The sequence below is a fragment of the Tauraco erythrolophus genome, chromosome 9, assembly GCF_009769465.1.
Source record: "Tauraco erythrolophus isolate bTauEry1 chromosome 9, bTauEry1.pri, whole genome shotgun sequence".
Classification (NCBI taxonomy): Eukaryota; Metazoa; Chordata; class Aves; order Musophagiformes; family Musophagidae; genus Tauraco; species Tauraco erythrolophus.
The window spans coordinates 9,358,160-9,384,300 of NC_141473.1; the positions used below are offsets into that span (position 1 = coordinate 9,358,160).

The window sequence follows — 26,141 nt, forward strand, 5'->3', positions numbered from 1 at the left end:
GGATCTGCATATGCCATGAACTTCAGGCCATATATGTTCTCAGGTGTCCACCTCTGGGTAATAAATAACCACATAGAAACATACGCACACAGAAACAGAATGGGCACCTCAATGACATGCATAGATTAGAAAGGTGAAAACATGGACCTGAACTAACTTCTAACCTTTTTCCTAAAAAACAAAAAGTGCATGAAAAATATCACCACAAAAAATAATTAAAAGAGTTCCATCTCTTAAGGAAGATTAAATCACTTTTACAAAAATAAAGTAATGTATGGTAATTAAGGGTTTGTAGGTTTTTGCACTCACAAAAGCAGTTTAGGCTAAAGCAACTTCGAGGATTGCTTTACTTCTATCAAGATGGAGCAATGTCTTATAAATTTATTAACTACATAACATTTGGTTTGTGAGAATATCACCAGTGCTCCTGAAAACCAGAGACTGAACAATTACATCCTGAATTTAAGAGTGTTTATAGTTATATCTATTTATTTTTCTCATGGACAAGCATGAAGGAATTACGTTTGCAGCTCGGTAGACTGTTTTGCATTAAAATGCCACTGAGGCTGCAGCAGTCCTTCCAGAAGCTGACTGACACAATTCCTTACAGTGTAATGAGCTCAGGCATCACTGAAAACAACAACAACAAAAGAGGTGGTGCTTTCATTTGAGATCAGGCATCTCTCGAACGGCTTTAAAAATTGTTGTATTACTTGGAATGCTCTTGCAAGTTTTATTTAACATTTCTCTCACTTTCATTTATAGTATAGTAGTATTATCGCTTCCAGTTTCCACTGAAATTGGGATATTAGAAGTATTCTGGAACATACACTTTTAAAAAAATAAATAATGTAAATAGAAAATTTGACGAAAAAGTAATTAAGCTCAAGCAAAACCAACAAAGGTTCAAATTCAGTAAAGCATCAGCATTTGTGCACAACAGCTTAACTTTGTTCATGTAAGAGATTGTGATTTAGGAATAAAATTCTTGAAATTAAACTTATGTTTAACTGCTTTGCTGAACTGGGACAGTATTTATAACAAACGTATGTATTAAACATCACTCCGCATAGGCATTTACATGTTCTAAACTATATGTCAGGAATGTTACATTAATAAAGCTTCTAATATGGACTGACTGCAATACATCACTACAACTTATTTGCTACTTTCAAGGTATGTTTCTAAGGAACAAAAACAAAAAAAAAGTGTCACTTTTAACAACTTGGATATCCTACTATGTATGCTACTTTGACCTGAAAACACTTTGAGGCTAAATTCAGAAAAAAAAAGGTGGCAAGAAAGTAAAACATGCTTTTGTTTGCCAGATAAATGCAACACTGTACAAAGGCCTCCCAGTATAGGGAGCCACTGAATACAGGTTTTACCTGCCAAAATGTTTCCCCAGTTCCAGAACTGCTCTCTGAAGCTGAACCTGTACTGGCAGCTTCTACAGCAGGACCCTCTTCGCTATTGTGACATGAATAAATTTAGCCCATTAACTGTGACGCTGTTCTAATTAACCTGCTACCTTAAAAGGCCTCTCAACATTCAGGTTCCATAAATATTAAAAAAAAAATAAGACCTCAAAGGCATGGATTCAGAGCAGAATCTGATTCTAGGTACAGTCATGTAAATCCAGAAAATTCTAGTGACTGAGTAAATTAGTCCATATTTGTGTATGAGCAATCACATCTGACACGGGCATTAGCTGTGCAAACAGGACTGTAGGAAAGACAAAGGAAAAACTACACAGGAAACACAAGGAGCTAAACTCGACCTTGCTGCCTACGCCGCTACGTTCATCAGAGGGGAAAGAGGTACCGCACACCTTTGCGGAGAGCAGGAGAGGCCTCTCATCCAAGTCGCTCCCTGTGACTGGAGGGTTAAAGCACAGCCACCCGAACCCGCCAGCCCGTGGGTGGCAGTGAGCAGCAAGTACTTCGGAAGTGCAGGCTGCCATCAGCCAGAGAAAGAGGAGCAAAGCACCGAATGGCCCTCTGCTTGCAATGCCAGTGCCTGCCCTGGCTGATAGTATCCATACTGAAAAAAAATCACTGAGAGACATTTCTGCATCCCAGCACTATGAAAAGCAGGCATAAATTTTGGTCCTATATATGGTATCAACACTTCAACTGAATTGGCATCAGTCAATCTTTTGCTGGGCACTACGGCTGTGGTTAGATGAGCAATAAAAATGTTTCTACAAATGCGAAAATGTTTATGCTGCCGAATTTCAAGGCACAAAAGATTCCTAAACCAATTCAGGCTAAATATCAGTTTAAAAGAAATGAAAAATACTGTTTCAGTAACAAGTACTAATGACCTATAATTAACTTCCCTGTAAAGGTGACATGAGTCAAGCAACTAGAGTTCACATGCGAAAACCTAAAGCAAATCTAGTTACACAGATAATCTGAAGAGCAATCACTTGGAATGACAGAGATAAACATGCTAGAAACATGTACACTTCAGATCTATTTGTTATGGATGTGATGCTGAATCAGGATTAATTCCATTAGTATTGATTTTATACTGATGTATCTCCTGGAGTAATCCATTGAGGAATCAAGCTCAAAGTTGTCTTTAAGATTCACCAAACCAAAAATGATCCCTCATTAATATATCCCACTGTATAGGGACTGGTGGATTTCTTGAACCTCTCTTCATTTTTAGTAATATACATTGCAACTATACTTGTGGTTTCCTTTCACATATCCAACTGAAAAGAAAAAGATTTAAGACATTAAAATGTTATAAAATTAGTTTGCTTTTTAAAAGTAATATGGTCACAAAAAGCGAACTGGCGCATGTGAGCCCCAGAACATACAAAAGGTCCAACTCTCTAAACATCATAATTGTAACTGAATAACCAAGGTCTGGTGTCTGTGGTTCTTCATGCAGCTTTTGCAGCTCTTCACACAGTGCCTAGAAATGCTATGTATTGGTTTCTCCCAAAATGCCTTCTATCATATTCTAGGTCCATTTGAATCCCCCTCTCTTGCAATGTCAACATCTGGTGAAAGTAACTTGTCTTCATATCCTGCCAAATGTCAACTGACACTGTGCCAGGAGGCACCGCCTCTTCTTGTTTGGGTGTTGTCAACAGCCATTTCGAAACAGGCGAGGTGGTTTTACAGCCTGGCTGCTCATCAAGGCTGCTTATGGTGTAGTCGAGGCATGATACTTCACAAACGCTATCGCTGCCAGCTCTTTGCAGAATTCTTCCAGCACAATCACGCCCTCTAGTAACGTCATGTGGTCAATGCTGAGAAAGAGAAAAAAAATCAGCACAGAATCAGGACCGGCACAGACGAAAACCAGCCGTGGGTCTTGGAGAATATGCAATATATTTACTCACATGGGCCCTTCGGGCTCCAAGCCCAGCAGGCGTTTTCTGACCAGCAGAAGTTTGGGAGTGAAATCTGGGATGCGCTGGATTCTAACCATGAGGTCCCCAACGACCTGTAGAGCACAACGCCATCACCACACAAAATTAACACCTTTGCAGAGTGCCTCGCAACAAGGTTCAATGACAGCCTCCAGTGCCCAGGATGCTTCAGCATCCTCACAGGCTCACAAAAAAACAAGCCGAGTATCTGCTCTGTCCCCCAAAAAGGGTGAGAGGGTGCAGAGAGCAGAGAGATACAAAAGGACAGGAACTCTTGAGCCTTACTTGCTGTTGCCACAAACGGTGTTACCTAATTATGTCAATGATTAATTTGTCTTAGGCAATTGACCAGTAAAATCCTGGGTTTAGGGAAAGCACAAGGACGAGAGAGTGAAGATTATATTTTGAAACGGGAAAGGCTGCTGGGAAAAAAGGGAGCTAAGCCCTCCGTTAGTACTGGGCAAGCATCACTAATAGGCTCCTGATCAGCTTAATAACAGCTGGTGCGTGGGGTAGGCAAGGGATCTCGGACTGAGAAGACTGCAGTGTGACAGGCACTCAGCCAGCACTTCTAGGATGCAGGTCTGGCAGGAAAAGATGGAATCAGAGAGGGAAAGGAAGGCGACTTGCAATAAATCCAAGACTTCATGGTCAAGAACAGCCTTCATCAGGAAAAAAAAGATGAGCAGAGATATTCATTCAGGCACAGGGTACTCAGGAGTGTCCTTTGCTTGTGTGTGAATCAAAGCTATCTCCTTCCCATCCAGGTGCAAACCTGCACTTGGCCTGTTCTTACGGCACTTCCTGATGTTGCCTGCAAGTGACAACAATGCGACCTAGCCCAGTTTAAAGCAATGCCATTGCCAGAGGGGATATTTTGCATCTACACAGTGAAATTAAGCAAACAATTTTCAAGACATGCAGAATGAAAATAAATGCTGGGAAACACATTTTCCAATGTTTTTGGTGGGAAATCTATAATTCTGATTTTCAAATCAAGAGCATAAGAATCTATCTTCAGTGAGAAGCCATTTGCCAACTTAAACTAGCCAGCAACTACTACCACTAACTACAAAATTACTAAATATATCACTGCTGTATAGCCATATGTAAATATTAACTGTGTGTTTACTCACCCTGACAATAACAGAGAAGAGAGACCTGCAGCCAGAAGCCAGGTTTATGTAAGGATCCAAAAGGTATTCATGTATATGAGGATGAGGAAACAAGGACAGTTTGGACAACACTGACGTAACTTGTAAATTTACATCGTAGGGCTGCAAAAAAAAAGAAAACACAGTGCTTACTGATTTTCATGCTGGCTTCTTTTCATCCAGCCAGTGTTTATTTAACTACTAGCACCTTATATACAAGGTTATGAATAAATAAAAAGTTAGACTAGAAGACAAGCCCAAAACCTGTGCTTTCTACAACAGGAGTGATGCAAATATGACAGTTAGGTATTAGATGTTATTATCTGTATAACTGCTACAACCACTCGAAGCTTTTGCACACTTGTTTATGGTAGGATAAGTCCTCTTCTTGTAAAACATTTCTTCAGCTCAGCAGCAAAACAAATAGCATAGAATTAGTCTAGATTAAACATCTGCTTGCTTCTTCTGGGTAACTGTAAAGTGTATGAGCTCAGGAAATTGAGAGACAAGTCCACATCTATGGCTAATATGATGTTTCTCTTATTCTACTTTCTTTTTTGTTGAAAGAATCATTGCAGAAGGCCTGGTCATCTTGTGGTAGCATGCTACGGGAAATGAGACAGTCCTAGGCTGGGAAAGCAGCACGAAATTCTGAGCTTCTTCTCTACCTTCCTTCTCCAAATCAACCAAATGGGAGAGGCAACACTGTCATATGCTGAAAGATGCTAATTGGTCATAATGAAAAAACCAGTACCTAACTTTCTAGGAAAAAAATAGTCACTAGCTTAAAGGATTTTACACTTCCAGGGAGAAACTCATTTCCATAAAGCAAGTATTTTCACTACAGCTTCTTTATGTTCCAAGTACTTTTTCTACATCTTTGATTTTTCTCGTCACAGTGAAAACAAACTGACATTTTAATTCATCGCAAAATTTGCAAACTAGTGGAATTTTCTTCCATCTATTCAGTAGTGGAACAGCCTACGTTGATAAAAGATGGACAGACATTCCCTTGGTACACACCTATGCCAGTATGAAGATGTTACCAGCACTCAGATGGTTTAACTTAACCTTGTTGGTCTTACCTGAAGTGGGTTACAGGGCCCTCATTCAATCCCTTTGACTGCCGATCGGCAGTAACATCCTCAGTGGTGTAAACACATGGAGAAGAGGATGATTTCATGGCCTGAAATCATCATCTTTATGTTCTCAAATTAGCATCCCACTGAAGAATCGGAGAACAGATTCTTTCTTTTTCTAGACTGTAAGATTTGGAAGAATCCAGCTTCAGATTAAGACAGATATATATTTAGATGTGTCTGTATGTCTAAGCTTGCATTAGCCTACTCAACAGAGATGTGACACTCGATACACTTGCCTACATGCAAACATCTCGTGCCATCTCAGATGCTCAGGAGTATCTGCTGGTCTCTTGACGGTCCCACAGAGGGTGGATCCTGCAAGATCTGTGTTGTAACTGCAAGCTTGTGGGAATATCTTGGGCATCACAAAAACGGCAACCGATACCTCACTTCAGGCCACTGAGTTGAGCTTTCAGTCAGTACAGTCAAGGAGGCTGAGATGGTGATTCACTTCACACTACAACAGATACCTACTGGCTTTTCAGTCTAACAGCTCCAGAGACTACTGGGGCTGTTCTGATAAAATTTCCACTGACTTTAGGTACCTTATTCCTGAATTCGTTACCACACACTGTTGCACTGCAAAGGGAGTTGTCTTACAGATCTTTTGAAGCGAAAGCACCTATTTCTCCCAGTCAGTAGCAGTTATTTCTGTACTTGATATTCCAGCAATAGATTCATCCCAACCTTCTAACAAATGAAGCTTTCAGACCCTGGACCAGAGATGTTATAGGTAAAAGAGATCACTACATTTTGAGTTATTGTGGAAAAGTTACTCTGCAGACAGACACACAAATCTCCTCCATAAATCCATTCTACTGTCTACCTAGCTGAACTGTAGCAGAAGGTCTTTAGAGTTGTCTGAGTCAGTCAATTCATTAGGAAGCTTTGAAGTCATGAGCATTATCTGGTGTTCACAAGAAGAGAAGGAAACAAAGTAGTAACACGTGCTGCATTGTTCAGACAGATTGCTGTTGCGATTTGAACTAATTGAGAGCATTAAGGAAAACTGCTTCTTCATGCAGAGCTTTTATTTCTGTCCATGTGTCAGCACACTCAGTAAGACAGCCTTGTATCAGATAACATCCTAAAACATTTCTCTATAACTAAAAAGGTTAAAACCAGCAAAATTTGCAGTTCAGAAAAATCTTACAAAATTCTTAGGAAACAGTCAGTTCCATAGAAATGTATAATATCAAGAGGAGGACGGAGGTACTATCTAGCAGATGAGGTGCTGGATTTGAACAGCCTTGAAACAAATTACTTCACTTGTGTTCCTCAGCTATCTTCTATCAGAAACTAGGTTAATGATACCTACCACTTCTGCAAAGTTTTCTGTTATCTACTGATAAAAACAGAAGAACTACCTCTAGTATTGTGACAAAGCAAAAAAGGCATTGAACAAAACCTAAGTAGTACTGTGTCCCCACTAAAGACTTTTCAACATTTTCCACTTTGTGTGGATATCAGCACCCATTATGTCAAATTTATCATTGACAGGACCCAGGTTTTGTTGGTTTGGGTTTTGTTTTCTTCTCTATGTGATTTATGTGTTTCACTGTGAATAACCCCTAGGAAGTACAGTTTGTTTTTTAGGACAGGATTTTAGTACAATAAGAATTTAACCCTGCTGTCTGATTGAGACAATTCACTTTAATTCTGTTGGAGTCAAGACCTATTTTTGACACCACAGATTGTAACACTTTGCTCTATTAACCCAAATGTGCGTCATGCTGACAGGTAGTATATCAAAATGGGCACTGTGCTTTCATGCCAGATGCTACTTTTGTTGTAATTGTACGTATCTGACACTCAGGTGCTTCTCAGGGCATGTAACTTGGGTTCTTTACTTTTTATAATTTATGTACCATTGCTCAGACAAGGTTTTCATACCCATCATTCTTGTTTTTCCTAAGAGCTGATGATGCCCAGGTTTCTTCATAACTCCAATCTATAGCCATTTCAACTACTGAAGTGTGCAGAACACATTTACTGGAAGCAAATGTTTCTGCCATGTTTCCTATGCGTTTACATGTTCAAATGGCTCGTCCTGCTTATGACAAGGAAAACTGGCACTATCACAGCTAATTGTTTAATCTGTAGATAGCTCCCCATGCAAAATAGAAGAGAGTTGTACAAACTTCTGAAACTGGTACTACCACATTTGTAGCAACTCCAGCTGGTACTACAGGAAGGGTAATCTCAGGGCTCGTTTTCACCGGCAAGAAAAGTTGTCTTCTCGACCTAAAGCAGCACGGTTGACTTGACTAACTTAAGTCCAGAGTTCAGAGAAGGCAAAGAAACATCGAGTTTTCACACAGGGCAACCTCATTTCCCTGAGCCTTGGCCTCACTTCTCCTCAGAAAGACTAGGTCATGCAGACTGACTAAACACAGAAACAAATACTCATCCAGAAAATTCACTTTCTTTAAATTCCTTTGTGCAAATCTGAGCCTGACATGTTGCACTTCCTTTTCAAGACAAGGAGCCAGTCAGATCATATCTCATGTGTTTGCCCTTGGCAGCTATACTTTTATTATTTGAAGATAATCAAACAGGAAAAAAAACTACTTTACATTGCAGATGGAAAAGGATACTTTCTAGAAAATTTCCATGCACTGACAACAGTTTTTTCTAAATGTGAAAAAATGGGGAAAACGTTAGCAGTTATACAGTAAGTTTCTTTCACCTTATACAGTGATGTAAACTGCTTCCTGAACAAAACTTCACATTGAAGTTCACTGAAATGTGGCAGAAAGGAGCTGTATAGTATTTTATTTACTTAAAAATGTACATGGTTTCTAAGTGTAAATGCTAGAAAATGAAAACAGAACCAGTGATGCTAATACCAAAGGATCCCCTAAGATACTATCATAGAATCATAGAATGGTTGGGGTTGGAAGGGACTTCAAAGATCATCTAGTTCCAACCCCCCTGCCATGGACAGGGAACCCCTCCACTACACCAGATTGCCCAAAACCTCATCCCACCTGGCCTTGAACACTTCCAGGGATGGGGCATCTACAACTTCTCTGGGCAACCTGTTCCAGTGCCTCACTAGGCTCATTGTAAAAAATTTCTTCCTTAGATCTAATCTAAATCTGCCCTCTTTCAGTTTAAAGCCATTGCCCCTTGTCCTGTCACTACATGCCCTTGGAAAAAGTCCGTCTCCAGCTTTCCTGTAGGCCCCCTTTTAAGTACTGGAAGACTGCTATAAGATCACTCCAGAGCCTTCTCTTCTCCAGGCTGAACGGCCCCAACTCTCTCAGCCTGTCTTCATAGCAGAGGCTATCTTACACTAATATTTTATCTTAAGGATATTCTTTTCTTAACTCATCCATTTAAATGATATTTCTGGTCAAGAAAACATTTGGTACAGAAAAAAGCAGCTAACAAAGATAAGAAGAGTTTTTGTTCCCTACTTTTGTTAAATTGATAATAGTGATCACTATCACATTCTGCAATTTACAGAGACCTGCACCAAGGACAACATCATACAATAATATGATGCTGTAAGAAATCTGAGTGATGAGAATACACGGGACCTTACGGAGATTAGGCCTTTAGTAGTGATGAAAGCATAAGAAACGGAATTCATAATCTATTTTTTCTTACCTGATCAAGAATTCTGCCCATTCTTTCAAACAGGACTTTCAAGAAGTGTCCTTCAAAAAATGATGCTTCTAAATTGCACTTTTCCAAAGATCTTGGAGATCCAGGCCACTCCCACCGTAAGCAGATGACACAATAATCCCGGAACTAGAAAAAAGTAGTGAGGAAGACAGACTCAAACCTTCGTGGAAACCATTTAACTTCCTTTTAATAGTCCATACATCTTAAAACTATCATCGGTAGCTAGATGATAAATCTAAGCTCAAAAAGAACAGTCATTCTAAAGTAAACACTATCATTTTCTATGCAGGCACCTCATTTTCTTCTTGACATTCACGTTATTAGGGTAGTTTCAGAAACAGTAAGTGGAGAACAGAGCTCCCAAAAAGCAGCTGGGGTCAAAACACAAAGCAAACCCAACAGAACACATCCTGATCAGGGTTCTTCTAAAGCAGGAATTGCATTCATGTACTTTCTTTTTGTCAGCACATTACCACACTTTCACTGTAATACGTGTAGCTTATCTTGCTATCCAATCTATATTGCTCCCTAATTCCCAGGACTGGAAAGGCACTTGTATATGCAGGAGATACAAATGAAAAGTACTTCAGGGCTTCCTCTACCCTCTCTTTGTTTTCTATCACCCATAACAGTCGTTCTCAACCTCTATGTCTGATTTGCTGTGGGCTGCCTGATGTCTCACTTTCAAGGAATTATACCTTGAAAGGAGCACAGGTTATAGCAGTGAAAATAAGGAACACAGAAATAAACAGCAGCAAAAAAGAGACAAAAGAGACTCAGAAATTCTTCACTGCATGTAGCTTACCTACTTGTGCAGGCTTCCAGGAATAGAAATAATGGAAACAGAGCAGCTATTTGGATGTAATAACAGCAATAGGCAGGGCTATTCTTAGGGGGGAAATATTTTCAGGGTAGCCATATCATTGTCAGGAAGTGACAGAAACCAATTCTGTTCTCTAATAACTCCCAGAATACTCTTTTCCCAAGGCATGAAAGAAATACAAAGATGATATGTGTTTTCTGGCATCCAAGAATAGAACATAGGGGAATTTTACATCAACCTTGGTTTCCTTATTCTCTATTTTCTATTCCCTTTCTTTTCAGGAGAGACTACATATAAAACAATATAATAAATATAGAAATCTAAGCTTTCTATCTTCAACTGCTGATATTATAATTCAGAGGTTGCGGAATTTTTAAAGTACCTACTAAATATAGCGCTCTCAGTAACTCTACTCCTCTGCATAAATTTTTCTATTCTAGAAGATTCACAGGGCTTCAATAAGAAAGAGGCAAATAAACAGTGATTGTCCTCTGACCAAGGAAACTTTAGATTATGCTCATAAAAGCAAAACCTGCATTTATTTCAAAACAGTAAATGATGAACCTTTCCCTACCTACCAAAACTCCCAACTTCAAACCTGAACGCCTTAGGCTGTGCATTCCCTGTGATGAGCCTTTATTTTCAAGTCCCAGATTGCATAACTCCTATGCAGCATTTTAATTTCCCTTTAGTCCTTTCAAACAGCTTGGCAGGCAATTCTCCAAGAGAATGCAGATAAATGCAAAAGCAAATTAAGAATCTATCTGCAGTTCAGATTTTCTCTCAGTGTATTTGTTGTATGAATATTAATGCATTTAATGTCATCCATTATTCCCACTAGAGTAATAGAAGGTGGATGCACCGTGAAAAGGTCTCCAAAGGTAAGTTTTCATTAGAAAATAAAAATCGAATTTTCCCATCTTCCATTACCAAAAGATGCATTTAGTAGAACTATTTATAGAACCATTTGTACATTCTCATAAGCATTTCAAATTCTCAAGGACTAAGGAAGACTTCACTGACTTACTTGTCTGTGGGCATCTCTGAGGTAAGTATCATAACCTGTACCCTCCACGTGGTATGAAGACTTAGCTTCATCAGGCACAAGACAGAGAAAACTAAAGAGGAAAAAAAAGTACATTCGTGAATATCTATAATCCATAGAGCGCCAGATCAATTCTTTCCCATCATCTGTAACAGTGTGCTCAGTAGTACATTGGCCAGTTAATCCACAGATTGTACCATAACTTTATGTGAAGAACAGAGAATATAAAATCTATTTAAGCACATCTGTTCTAACTACTGTTGGTAATAACAAGATACATACTTCAGAACTTTTGTATCTAGCACTAGAGGTAAAAAATTCTAAGAATTGGCAGACAGAATGGAGATGAAAAGGAATATTCATAACGAGGTCAAGTATTTGCTAAGGGTCAGACTCCATCTTACCAGAGCATTTGGAAAATTTTCTGGGGAATAAATGAGACAGAAGAGAGGATAATGACAGTTAAAATTCTTCTTAACCTACTGCATAGGCAGTTTTATTTACCATAGTTTGTTGTGGTAAAAATGAACATCTAAGAACATACAGGAATATTTGCCTATAAATGTCCCAGTTCCAAATTGCCAGGTATGTAGTGCAAATACTGTATGTCCTTATTGCCTCACCAACATCTGACCTAAAAAGCATGAGGAAATTCTGAATCTTATTAGAGAGGAATTGTCTTTAAAAAATAAGTATAAAACCCTAAAATTTCTGGACAGCAAAATAAAACTCAGTCTTTGGACCCTGTTTCCCAGTTTCAGCTTTCTTCACACCCCAAGAACTGCTGGAGGCTCCAGGAAGATTTAAATGCAAAAATATGAGGTAGCTGACTTTTTGTACGGAGTTCATCTTACCTGAAAAAATACAAACTTGCAAAACATTGCAAATCCTGAAAACATTTATATTCACTGATGGAGAATACACGAGGTGGATTTAGGAGAATGTACTTTGTGTCTTTGCTCCAAACCATGTCCACCATAAGCTATATAGAGCAGTACTGGGGAAAAGAGGGCAAGACGCGACTACGCCATTCTATGCTGACTGTCCTCAGGCTGTTTGCTTCCTTTGGCTAACACCTTCCATTATTTCTGGGGAAGCAGACAGGTCAGCACTGAAATATCAGTGCTGCTTTGCTACCGTGTATTAACAGAGCAAACAGCATTTGTCCTAATGCCAGTTGCTAAGAGAATCAGCATCACTAAGTCGCTCAGAGCAGAGCCTGTTCTCTTTGCGATATCCAATTTGCCGTACGTCTAACATGCACAAAGGTATGTTACAGTGGACAGAGACGCCCCTTGATTTTCAGGGAACAGAAAGTTATCTCTAACATGGCAATCATTTATTTTTATATATGTGTTTAAGGAACTTCAGGTGTTTTTTCCCCTAAAACGTTTATGGCAAGGCTTCCCAGACTTCTCCAGAAAGGTCAAATCCTGTAACAGCACTTCAAGTACAGCAAATATTTTTGAGAAAAAAAAGTTTTATAATCAATGAGGCTTTAATCATGAATTCTGAGTATTCAACTAGACTATTAGCTGTAAAGTTCTTCTATTTTTCTCATTTGTGTTGAATTATTTTTACTTATTGTAAGCTCTAATCTGTCGGGAGTAGCTTTCTGATAAAACGCCACATAATTTTCTTCTGCGGAGTCGTTTTACCAGCTGGCACAGAATAACATCCATTACAGAGTACATTTAATTTGCACAGCGTGTGCAGACACCCACACATTCAGAGATTTCTTTAAGTGTTTGTTTCAACTTACCTATTTACAATTTTATGAACTTCAGTCTTCCCATCATTTTTTGGGTGTTCTGGACTGACAGGTGGAGAAGCACTGAGCCACTCTTGAGTTGACAATGTGTTATCTGGAGACAGATCAGTAAATAACGGATCTTCCTCCAGGTCTCTGTGAGATCGCATTAGACAAAAACATAATCATTCACAGAATGTTATGGAAGGCAGGAAACTCTCTGGGTCAAATGGCATGCTTTCTGTTTTTCTTCTCTGAACAACTAGGATGTTTTCCAGAACATTATCATATGTTCATCTTTTAACCTAATTAGTATGCAGAAATATCAACCTTTACAAATAACCAACAAACTTTGTTTTCAAGAAAAATCACAATTTCTTGATCTGAACAACAGAGCAGACATTTTTGACTGGTACAAAATCACTGCATTAAATCACTTAAACTCTTTAGCCACATTTTTTACAAGAGTTACACTTCAGGATATCATTATATTATTTTAAATGAGACAGAAATATCTAAATTAAGATACCTGAAATAGCTGGTGTGACTAGTCCTTACCCCTCCATCAGTAAAAAAAGGAGTTATGAGAGTTATGCAGGGTATTTCAAAGGATTTTATGTAAAGTGCCTCAGAAAAGTTCTTCCATCAAAAAATGATTCAAGAACATAAACGTAAGCAAGACACCTAAGTGACTGACTTCAAGAATAATCTCCCTGAAAACAATACAAATATGCATAGACTCAAGCTAGGTAGATGCGTAAGTAAACTGACATATGAAGACCTTTGAGTGCCTATTGCTCAGGAAAGGGGCTTTTGATAATTTTTAGCTTTTCTGTTACTGTTCCAACATCGCTTTATAGATAAGGGTTAATACATAGAGCACTCAAAGTGCTATCTATGCTCACTTTTCTTTCAATTACTTGGAAAAAACCCTGTTTTGTTCTCAAAATATGGATCCAAGATAGCTATTACGAACACTTCCCCTAAAAAAGAAACTTACACTGCTCCTGCAATCTGTCCATTCTCTACCACATCTTTATCTTCTTGACAGAGAGGCTTGTACTCCATGTAGTTTCTTTCTTCTAAGTTTCTCAGAACCAAATTATAAAGAATGTGCTCATTGGGTTTTTGCAAAAGGTGCTCAAACATCCGTAAAGTCATTATGCTGATCTGCAACATAAAAAGCAAAAATTCAGTAAAGAGACGCACCACCGCCTTATGCTTTTTGCCTTATACCTGGTTTGTTCATCCTAGAACATTGCAATTACTTATTTACATTATGGAAGGAAGCAAAAATCCTGAGAAAAATAAGGAAATTGTTATGTTGAATGTGGTTTAAACATGGATGAAGAGTTCACACACATTTGAAAATCAGTATGTGGATGTATTTTTTTTCCTGTAAAACAGAAACTGTTTTAAAATTTGCCAAAATAACACTACAAAGAACATCCAGAGAACTTACAACTTAGGTTTCCATATTACAATCAGATCCATGCTGGAACATGGTTATCACTGAGCATGTGAGACACAGAACAGGACTGAAAGTTAGTAATAAACACCCAGAATACTACAAAGTGATACTGGAATATTGTGACTAGAATAATAGGCTAAGATTTTTACATGGAGACACTAGGTAGGCTTTTAAAAGGAGACTGACTTTAAGCAATACAAGACAGTTTTTAAAAACAGCTTTAGAGTGCTTAGCTTTGCAAAGATCAACTCATTTATACAGATAACTCATTCTGACAGGGTGAGCAAGTAAACATGCTGAAAAAACTGGGATACGTGAAGGCACAGATCTGTATTTCAGGCAAGCTTGGTTTCTATTTGAAAAAGTAGAGTGGAGATTGTTTCACAGAAAAAATGAAACAAGCAGCTCCTGAGGTGGGATTTTACTGAAGTCAATTATTTTAACAATGTTTACTGTGTGTGTAATGTACTTACAGTTACTATATCATCTTCTAATTGGCATTGTGTATATTCTCAGACCACACTTACTTTATATAAAAAATAGGAAATTTTTAACTATACCTTATGTGACAGCATGACAGAATTGACACAACATGGAAAATAACGATGCAACGTAACAAAGCATGAACTAAAATGCAATTACAGAAACAGATTTTGCCCTATCCTACAGGTGAGCAAGCCCAATTAGATATGCATAGTGGGCAAGCAAATTCAGAATCTTTATTAACGGGAACACTGTGCTAGCTGGACTAAATAACTTGGCTTTTATCTTCTAAAAGGAATTTGTAGGGCTGGCAGTCAGAACTCTTTACCTTGGCAAAAAAAGTAACCTGGCACAAATATGGGAAGGCCTCACAATGGCACTTTTACTGACGCTATGCAAGACAGAACTGGCCAGCAGACATTATTCTATCATTACCACTTCTCACCTCATCAGAAATATGATCACAGTGTTCGATTAACCTGTGTCGCAATGGATGCCTGTTGATGTCTGACAAAGTTTCTGGCTCTCTGGATTCTCCAAGTATAAAATAAACTATTTCCTGCAGCAGGACATCTGAAGTCACTTGACGAACAATGCGATGCAATAGTGCAGTTGATGTGAGGATTCCGATCTCTGAACTGAACAAAAAATTTCATGTCAGATACGTAGTGCATTTCAGCTGAAAAAAATCAGCTTGATTCGGATTCTGTTCTGCTGTGTCTTGTAGGATGCTACTCACGTTTGCATCAGCTGGGGTTCCATAACATCAATGAAAAATCGTTCCCGCACAGCTTTTGCCATAGCAACAGCAGCAATCTGAAACAAAAGTACAAAATGGTATGTCTCAAACTCAAAAGCTAAGAAAAACTGTAACTACTTATTTGCTGAATATATTTGTATCATCTGTAAACATTTCAAACCTTTTGTGCCTCTTTGATGAGTTGATCACAGTAGTCAAACCATGAAAGAAACGAAATCAACGCTCTTTTTCCTGGAAAAGCAGATGCATCTTCTTTGTGGCTATAGGAATCCAAACTAGAGAACACAGGGGAAAATACTTATTTAATTTACAAGTTAATTGAAGAATCTTGGACTTTATTCTTATTGAACCTAACAGAGTAATTAATGATCTACTAGCAACGAAGTGAACATTAAAATAGCTTTTCTGCTGGTATCTACTAATCTGGCAGTGCTACCATTTCACAGGTTTTCAGTGGAATGCTAAAGAATACATAGTATGTACAGCAGCAGAACTCTGTTTGGTTAAGTATTTCTTGAGCCAGAAGGGAAAACTGATCACCCAGTCTGCTCTCCCAGGAAACACAGACCACAGAAACGTAATCGATAACTCCTGCAGTGAGAGAAGTATAAAATGAAGGCAATTGTTCTTCCCTACTCTGTAAGCAACCTCCATCAAGTCCACCATAACCACAGAGTATATGCCTGAACTAGATTGTGTCTTTCAGAAAAAAACACGTGTATCTTGATTTAAAGGCTCTACGGAATAACAAATTCATCATTTTCTTTGGTAAAGCAATCTAATAATTATTTCTCCCACTAATCAAAGTTGTTTTTTCCCTTGTAACTTCAAATTCCAATCCCTAGAAATTTTGGTAGTTATTTTGCAAACACCAACTTTTTAACTCAGTACTAATAGATCACTAATAGATCATATCATAATAATGAAGGCAGAGTGGGGAAGAGAAGTGTTTTGGGAACCTAACATGCAAGCAATTAGGATAACAGGCATGTATCTTTTGCTTCATGCTGATGAGTTATGCAGTAACTCTTTCCTTCTTCTTTTTTACTGCAAAAATTTTGCAACAACAGCCTGTTATCAAATACACCTTTCCTGGCCTCTGCAGCAGCCTACAGTGCTTACTGTAAAAAGTTTATGTTTCCTAAATCCTTAACATCTGAACAAGAAAATAATTTTTACGTGATATTGCAGCTACACCACCACAATTGCTAACATAATTCAGTGGCGAAACCTGCCCCCTGAGGAATCTCTGCAAGGGACTGGCAGCCAGACCTGGCCCCAGGTCAGAAATCACGCGTACATCGGATGCCTAAAGTCGTACCACTGTGCTGCAGCTGGGACCTCAGCTCTGCTCTCGAGACGTTAGCATGGGGGCGTGCACATTTTAGACATCTTATCTACCTATGGAAAATTAGTTTCAGGGAGGGGTGTAAAGTCACCTTGGGTATTAAATACAAAAATAAAATTCTTACCCCCAGTTAATTGCCTCCACTGTTTCAATGTCTAAGGGATCCAGTGACTGAGGCAGGGCTTTGTAGAGGGAGGCCAGCCTGTCTGTCAACAATTCACATAAACAAGTGCTTTGAGTCAGGCACTTGGCAGCTGCTGGTTCTGGCAAACTCACCAAAAGCATGAGGCCCTCACAGGCCTTCACTGCTATCCGGCCGTCCTGGCAGAAGGGCATGGAAGAATTAATCAGAGGGTGAATGAAGCTCACTTGAAACCAAGAAGCAAACATCTCCCAAACAAAACCTCTCCATTCCCCCACAGTGAGTGAACACATTTAGTTTTGTTGCCTTATCAGTCATTTAAACTTAATTCTAGCGAATCTGGATGGTGCAAAATACAGAATCTCACCTGAATCCATGTCACATACTAAGAAAGCGGCGGCAACCTTCCCTTTGACAGAACTAGTGCGGTAGGTCAGCTTAACACCAAGGTACCAGACAATGTAAACTACCACTTAAGAGTAACAAGGTACATCAGTAGATTCAGTTTTCTGCTCTCAACACTGCTGTAGCAATTACAGGCTTCCCAACCCCTCTAAGTCTTCTGAAAGAATCTAAGTATGACACGGAGGATGGAGCTGGGTAAGACGTACAGCAGTTGTTTTTAAAAGAAATCAAACCACTAGAGACAGTCCAGAGCCTTTACCAAAAAAGTGGGTTTGGTTAAGTCAGCACAATTGAAAGCAGTTTTTTAATATTCTTTTTTGATGTATTTAACCTAATGGTTATCCTATGCAGCTTGTCTGTGAAACATGCAGCATCCTACACAAATTGCTCAAAAAACACATTACCATCAACAAACAATATTAATTTTCAAAAATAATATTTTCACTTTAATCTGAATTGGCAAAGAAAATTGCCAATTTACAAAAACTGCCTGCAAAATAAACCTCATTTCACTTTTTATAGTTAAAATACAGTGTGCACATACATGTGTGTTCACTCCCTCTGCCCACTTCACACAGCATACAAATTATTTCATTTTATCACATTAAACAGAAGAAAAAAAACAACTCACGGGACTTTTAGTGAGGTTTAGTAGAGAATTCACTAAATTATAGTCTTGATTTGGACAAACAGTGGAGCACTCAGGTGACGATGTGACATTTAGATCATCCAGACTGAAAGAGAGATCATCTGCCTGTTGTGGAAGGTCATCTCCCTTCTCCGTTTGCTCCGCTCCAGCAGCACTAGGTATTTCTTCAGGCTGAACAGGCTGTCCTGTGTCTGTTGTCAAAGAGTCTTGGCCTTTTAGCATGTCTTCTGTGATTACACTTGATGATCCTTTGGAAGCCATTGCTTTTAACTTACTCTGCAAAGCATTTTGTTGGAATTACATGTTTGAAATTACTGTTCATCCTCAAGCAGAAATTTACTAAAAGTAAATTTTTTTACATTAACATTTGAAGTAGTTCTCTACAAGGCTGGATACAGTAACCATGCAGAATGCAATGGGTTGTGGGAGCGTGGGAGTTTTTAAACCTAGCACATTTTTTAACCTGCTTAAATCTCTTCTAAGCCCTGTACCATTTTGGTTCAAGGCTGAATATGCCATTTACAAAGAGATGGCATCTTTTTCTCTCCACCACTGAAGGCACATATTCATTCCATTTGCCCACTATTTGACAGAAGTTTTTCATTTACCTTATGAGTGCACCTTTAGAGCTTAACACACGCTATGAAACATCCCCTTCTAGGTCAAGGCCTCAAATTCCTCTAATGCCTGAAACACTATTTCCAGTTAGAGTAATACAATTAAACTAATTCTAAACTTGAGATTTTATCTTCAACAGGAAGGGGGAAAAACGTCTTTTATGACAGCAAAGTACTCTCAAGTTGTGTTTCTCATGAAGAAACTGTTCAGTAAATTGAATGGACAGAAGATACTATAAGTTAGCATGGGGCACTGGATACTATAACAGATCACAGCGAACCTTCTCAGAAGCTACAAAGGACCTCTACTTAATCTGAAAGAAAGCAACTCATCTCTCTTCCCATAAATCTATCTCCAGCACATAAAATGACATTTAAATTTGTGCTCTGTAATACCAAAAAGAAACTCATGGCAAGGCAAGAATTCAGTGTTCTTCTGGCATAAGCACAGGTGAATACTTTATTAGAACCATAAATTAGACTTCCGCACAAGACATTTTTTCAAGTGAGTACAGCAGTGAGATTGTAAATCCAAAGTGTTTCTCTCCTCTGTGATAATGCCAAAACTATTACAAATATCTCTCAAGCATTAATAATTTAAAAGAGTAACCATTTGGGGTTAATGGCGTTTAGTACATACAAACCAGCAGGGACTAACTACATGGCAGTGTCAGGCAGCAAACTAGAGAACCGCTGTGAACACTTGATTGATTGATGTGCATTCTTTGTGGAGAATTTGTACTGAATGTTGTGATACTCTCATATAACCCATTCCCTGGAGAGGCAACCCAGTGGTAATTGCAGCATAATGCATGCTATAAAATAAGTATGATTTTTGACTACAGTAGAAAAATCACTCCTTCAACATATATACTTTTTTTTTACAGTGATGCATAAGGCTGCAAAGCAACAAAAAATGTGTCTGTCTGAACCACATCTGCCTATCCCTAAATCTTCTAAAGTCTTCCAGTATCCTCCCATATATTTTATCAATACACAGGAGTATCTCAATCACAAAGATAAGCCTTGCACACAAAGCAGAACTAAAGGCTGGAACTGCATTTCAGTCCTGGATTATACACTGCTGCTGGCATTACTCAAGTAGCAAGCAGGATTGCTAAAGAGAAAAGCTATTTTTTTCAAAAATTAGATAATATTTTGTAAAAAACTTATTTTATCTTACATTGGCCTATTACCTCATGCCTGCACTCTTCTGTCATTTGAAAGGTTATAGTTTATTTAGCTAAGGCATTGATGAGAAGACCTTACATACATAAATGTATAAATGCCCCTAGAAACTTGTCCATAGCTCGCTACTCTTACACAGGCAGGTGACACAAGGCAAGTCTGTACATCAAACAACACAGAGGCAGTTTTTGCGTGTGTTTAAGCTTCCTATTGTCTAATCATGCAATTCTGCAGCTTAGCTGCTCACCTGCCTCCTGTAAAGGTGCAAAACAGGATCCTGAATGACCTAATAGAAAAAGTTACATAAAACACATATTCAACGCTTTCTAGACAAAGTACTCCTCCAAGTGAATTCAGCATCAACCGAGAGCAAACAATATAAAAAACCATTTATTTTTATATTTTCATGATATATAACTATCAGAGTTTCAAAATCTGTGGTGGACAATGCCATGCCTAAGTTCAGATAGATTTAAAAAGAATTCTGTGAAAAAATCAAGTGATATCACAGCTAATGAGAATCTCTACTTAATTGGTGGTAAGAAATATAAAGCTAGTAATTTGTAGTAAGGAAAGAAGAAGTTAATAGTGAAACTATTGTTCATTTTATAAAATGAAGGCATAACTTTTAAACAGACACTATATTAGAACTTATTTAAGGTCTCAAGAACAGAAACTGAAACACATAGAATCAAGTCTCCCTTTGCATAGAACAATGAGTTGCAAGGAGCATCTCGCATAAGATGGGATGAAATGAGATGGGGCAACTAAGGAATAAACAAATAAGGAAAAATATGACATAATGAGTTTAGCATAAAACAATGACTGAGATACACATGATGTCAGACATTCACATGTATGTTCTTTCTCTCTACACAAGGACAAGGAAAACTCAGTTTAAATAAAATAATAAATTAAAGCCAGAATAAAATTAGTATATGGATTTTAAAGGTTTAAAAATGTAGAATGCAGTTCTTCCAGTTATTACTTCCATAACAAAAGCAACTCACCCAAGAGATACAGCTATGCCATATAGCCTTATTGGTTAAGCAATATAGGTGAAAGATTTTACTAGAATACAAACAGCATTCTATCAACAAACTATTTGATAAGGAATCATACAAAGGAAATCCTGGGTTTATACACACTCAGTTTTGTATGTCCATAAAATACTGTAGAAATTGATTAGGAAAAGCCAAAGAAGGAAGCAAAACGAACAGATACAAACAGACTGCTTTGGAGAGATGTGTCTGCATTTCAGTCTGTATGTGTTGGAGATTTGAGAGATAAACGCCACATAGAATTGTGTAAACTTACCCTTTCACGCATTTGAAAGTCAGAAACAGCTATCAAGTCAAAACAATAGCACCTCTAAGAGGCATAGAAGTGAACAACCAGAATATTCTATTCTGATAAAAGACAATTCTGCACTGCAAATACTTTATCTGAAAACAACTATCAGGAGCTGTGAAGACATACGCCTCAGATTATGACATTTAGAATAATGTCGTGAAGGAAAGAGGAGCTACAAGAAATATTCTTCAGCTTGCCTGAACTCTATAGCCAGCATTGTGTGAAACTAGAGATCTCTTTGAAATTTGGAATCATCTGTTTTTCCATGTCTGAATTTTAGTACTGAAATTTTGCTATTTTGAGGAAGAACACTAATGTCTGACAAAACACTTGTGGTTCTTATGATTGGGGTTCTCAGGTTTGATTTCAAGGTCATTATTTGAGTATGAGAGTCATTCAGAGGGTTCTTTTCAGACCATACAACTTACATAAACAACATGAAAAGTAATCCTTGTTTGGACTTCTACCATGTAATATATCTAGTGGTTTGCTTCTCAGTGCTTCTGATGTTTAAACACCAACTTTTTGATCCTTACCCCATTTTTACTGCTTGCACAACTACAGTGGATACAATGGCAATCAGGGTGGTATTTAATTAAGCTAAAAATAAACTCAAGATGGATTCTTTACTACTGACTTACAAGTGATATTCATATACTCAATGGAAAATAATGTATCTTTGCAGTTTAACAGCCTTTGCTGTTACAGATCTTGTTTGCAGAAAGCTTGTAAAGTATTCCTGGAGGATACTATACCTCTGTCTCTTCACCTATGTAGATACTGCATCACCATAGGAAACATCAAAGTGGGAGAAGGAGGCATTTCTAAATAGACTTTTATAAATTAAACTTTTATATCCTCTTTCTAAATGGGAACAGAAAGTCAGTCTTGAAATTCTTTCTCCTCCCACTCTGATTTCATCAATGCCACATGTTAAGTTCGAAGAGGAAGTAAAGATATTTGGCTTTCTCACAGACAGAAAATAATGTCATATTGTAGATGGCAAGCTGGCACGGCAGCTAGGCCATATGTGCCACTACAGAATGAGGGCCCAATCCTGTAGAACACTTAGCAACTTGCAAGGTTTCAATGCCCCACGCAATCTGTCCCTTAGTCTTTATTGGGCTGAAGACAAAACAACGTAAGAAATCCAAGGTCTCCTTCCACAGTGTTCTATGTTACAATTCATATCCCTACTCTAAAGGCACTTTCACTACAAAGGATACGGACCCCAGGCAGGTATATTTGTGAGCCCTGAATGAAATTCCAGTAAAAATAATCCGATGCATCAAGTCTCTGGAAGCCAAAAAAAAAAAAAACGACCAAACTTCTAATACTACAGGAGAAAAAAAAAATCACAGAGTGAATGAAAACTAAGCTATGAAGCACAATGTGATACCTCCAGCTCTCTCTTAGATGTTGTCAGTGACACAGTAAATACACCTGGAAAATTTTGATTTGATTTACTCACCTCAAGGAAGAAGTTGACCAGGTATGGATCCTGTTTCAGCTTTGCACATACTATACAGAGAAACTGAATTTCTTCATTTTCTGTTGGTGTTGCCAGAACTTCACCACACAGCCTGATTAATTTCTGTCACATGAAGAAAAGTGAACAATTAAGTCAGGAAATAAGTTAGAGCTCCTTCTAGGAACGAAGGACTGCATTCTTTTTCTATATACACACTACAATGATGTATGATTATTGACTTGAACGTTTGCTCTAGATTTAGATTGCTATGAACAAAACTCTTTATTACTTACGACTTGCACTGCAATGGCAGTTCAAGGCTCTGATCATCAATACATGAAAACTGATATTGCACTTGAGCAGTTTCTTTAACTCACTCAACAACAGAATAATTAAAGACACTATTAGCTACAGCAGATTAAGAGAAACTTGTCATACAGAAATATAGTTTACTTAAAATTTGAACAGTACCTGCACTGGTCTATGCACATTTATGTGAGGAAGAAGAGGTTGCCGTATTCTTCCAAGAAGTTTTGTATAAAAAGCCAAAACTTGCTGTTTCATTCCTGGAGGACACTGAAACAGAAACCGATGAACAATAACAAAAATATAAGAAATGCACAGAGAAACACAGATGCAAGTTTGTCACTCAAAATGGCTAATTAAACAGCAATAATTTATCTAAAACTATTTTTTTAAAAAATCATCTGTTAACATATTACTTTTATCGATCTTAACAGAGATCAACAAAAAATGTTGCATCTCATTACTGTTTTCTTTTTCAACTTATTCATACTTTCAGTTAATTGCCCTTGTGCAGACTTCTACCAATCTTTCAAGGAAATATTCCCTATCAATACAATGATAAGGGAAAATTAACTCTGAATTAATTGGCTACAGGTCAGCTGACTTTTACAGTATTCAGCCAAAAAATCCAGCAATTTAGTGAGTCAGTATATACAATGACAAACTATAAACATTTTAATGTTTACAAAAGGTTTTTTAAATTCATGAACAATTAACCTTAGACAGATAGAGCATTTATAAATGCACAGATGTTCCAGGACAAGAGAAAGCTGTTGTTTTCCCTGACATTCAGCAGAATATAAATCAGAAATATCTGTGGAACATCCAGACCCTTGTTCTACTGTCTCTCATGCACCATGTCACATGAAAGTACTTTCCTATCTCCATGAAATCTGATGGCTCGTGGTCCCTTATGTACCTTTGTTTATAGCTAAATCCCCCTCTCCAATGTGTTCTATCATGTTAATAAATGCTGTTATTCCATAGGTTAATTTCAACCCGTGTCATTTCCCACATCTGGTTCACTGCACAGGTGAATGGAGCACGGGTGGCAACAGCCAGGAATGACAACTGCCTAATCTGGTTCTCCTTCCAAGGTAATTATCCCTAGATTATTAGTCCCTAATTATCACTGAGTTGTCAAGCAATCCATTTAAAAGAATAGCAAAGTGTGTACCATCAGGGTGCAACTACAATAATGTAATAAGTCTAAGTAACTGCTGTGAAAGGATATTATTCTTTTTGCAACAGATCTTTGCAACATCTTGCAAGCACTGAACAGTATGTTTACTTCAGATATATCAACTCACAAGTGGCAAAGTGTAACGACAGGCTGTACAAGAATTGCTCGTACAGGCATATTTGCATGAGAGCAAAACGACTTCTCTCAACTCTTAGAAACATACTACTAATTACCCTCTTCACATATGCCACCATTTCATCTTGGTTTCTTGACAAAGTTTATAGATTATTGAACAAGCCGTATTTCTAAGGAAGTATTTTCAATACATCATGTATCTTAGCCTCATCATAGGACAGCTATAGTAACAGGAATTGCAGAGCTCTGGTCCTTCCAGAGCGAGGAACATGCCAGGCTCAGATAGCTAGTACCCTACAGTGTCTATATATGTGAAATGGAGTAGATTGAAAACCAACAACAACACGTAAAAGACTGACTGAGAATAAAACAACGGAGAATTCCAGTTATCCTTGGAACAGGATACACAATGCTTTGCTAACTGCATCTGCAGCACGATACAAGAAGTTCTATCACAAAAGCTGCCAAGTTCATTCACCCCATTATCCATCCAACTCCACAAATTCAGCTCATAAGTCTACCAAGAAATACAGTAACAAGAATGGACCAAGACCATGAAGCTAATTTTGTATGTGCCACAAAGCAGACATTAGAAGAACCAGACAACATTGCCAAGGGCTGCATTCATACCAAAGACTCGGATGTGAATTCTATCTCAGGATCAGCTTAAATTAATGCTTTCTGATACGGAAGTCTTTCTGAGCAGTAACTCATCACATTAAGAAAAATTAAACAAAATTTGTAGTTGATACAGCACTTTTCACCGAACAATCTCCCAGCACTTAACAAAAGACAGAGCGGGATAATACTGTCTTGTAGAAGCCAGATAAACTCTAGACTGAACAAAAATGTTTCTCCTACTTATAGCTTCCCAGTCAATATTATCAGAGTGGCAAGTAACAAATCGCAGGGTCCTGCCTAGTCAGCACCTCACTGGTTGTCTCACTTGGATCACACTTGTAGAAGACTGTTATTTGTAATAAGTTGGTAACATACGCTAACAGCTATTTGCTAGAGTTCAGCATCCCACACTACCACCTACTGTAGAACTTCTGTCCCTATTCCAATTAGGACCTCACACAAAAGATAATCTGCTCTGCTGAGAAGGACATACATCAGCTTTTCCTAGTGTGTAGAGCGTCTCCAAAATCTTGTGATGTAGCAAATATTCCATACATGGTCCTGTTTCGCCCGATTCTCTCTCATTTTCTTCTTGAACTAGAATATCCAACATCTGTTCCAGGTGAGAAGGAATGTTGGTATCAGTCACAGGAGCTTTGTCATCTAAATAGATGTGCAAATAAGAATTATTAAAATATTGTCCTCACTTTTCTGAAGTTCACTTCCAAATTTAAGATATAAAAACATGACCACTCATTTAAAGAATCTTATATACAGCATGTAAGTTTTTTAACATGTTTTAAATCGAATTTTCAGAACCGTATCTGGAAATGTAAAGTGCAATATGCACTAGGCAGTTATCCTTGCAATGGGGAACAGCTGAAATGACAAATTTGAAAACATGCACTAATAACACCGTCAAAAAGGAAAACTTTTACAGTCAGAAACCAAGCTCGGGGAGAGAAAGGCTCAACTCTCAATATTCTGGTTAGTATCCACTCTGTCTCGGTAACTTCCTCTTTGACTCTTCACATAGATTTCTGAAATCTATGAACGGCCTCTAAGATCAGC

General features: G+C 38.0%; 1 protein-coding gene across 2 annotated transcripts in view; it reads right to left on the minus strand.

The window, feature by feature from the left end:
- Nucleotides 1-1,929: 1,929 nt before the first annotated feature.
- Nucleotides 1,930-26,141, minus strand: part of FHIP2A (FHF complex subunit HOOK interacting protein 2A) — a 33,853-nt gene continuing 9,641 nt past the window's right edge. The window contains exons 3-18 of one of the 2 annotated variants that reach the window (XM_086616545.1): nt 25,564-25,733; nt 23,297-23,401; nt 22,826-22,948; nt 20,249-20,287; nt 18,179-18,472; nt 17,125-17,321; nt 15,813-15,927; nt 15,632-15,708; nt 15,338-15,530; nt 13,939-14,108; nt 12,951-13,094; nt 11,171-11,261; nt 9,303-9,446; nt 4,528-4,668; nt 3,362-3,465; nt 1,930-3,268 (exon numbers count right to left, since the gene is read on the minus strand). In XM_086616545.1, the coding sequence (XP_086472671.1) occupies nt 3,163-3,268; nt 3,362-3,465; nt 4,528-4,668; nt 9,303-9,446; nt 11,171-11,261; nt 12,951-13,094; nt 13,939-14,108; nt 15,338-15,530; nt 15,632-15,708; nt 15,813-15,927; nt 17,125-17,321; nt 18,179-18,472; nt 20,249-20,287; nt 22,826-22,948; nt 23,297-23,401; nt 25,564-25,733 (2,213 nt within the window). In that variant the 3' untranslated portion in view covers nt 1,930-3,162. The remainder of the gene's footprint in view (nt 3,269-3,361; nt 3,466-4,527; nt 4,669-9,302; nt 9,447-11,170; nt 11,262-12,950; nt 13,095-13,938; nt 14,109-15,337; nt 15,531-15,631; nt 15,709-15,812; nt 15,928-17,124; nt 17,322-18,178; nt 18,473-20,248; nt 20,288-22,825; nt 22,949-23,296; nt 23,402-25,563; nt 25,734-26,141) is intronic. The other variant, XM_086616544.1, reaches the window with a different exon arrangement.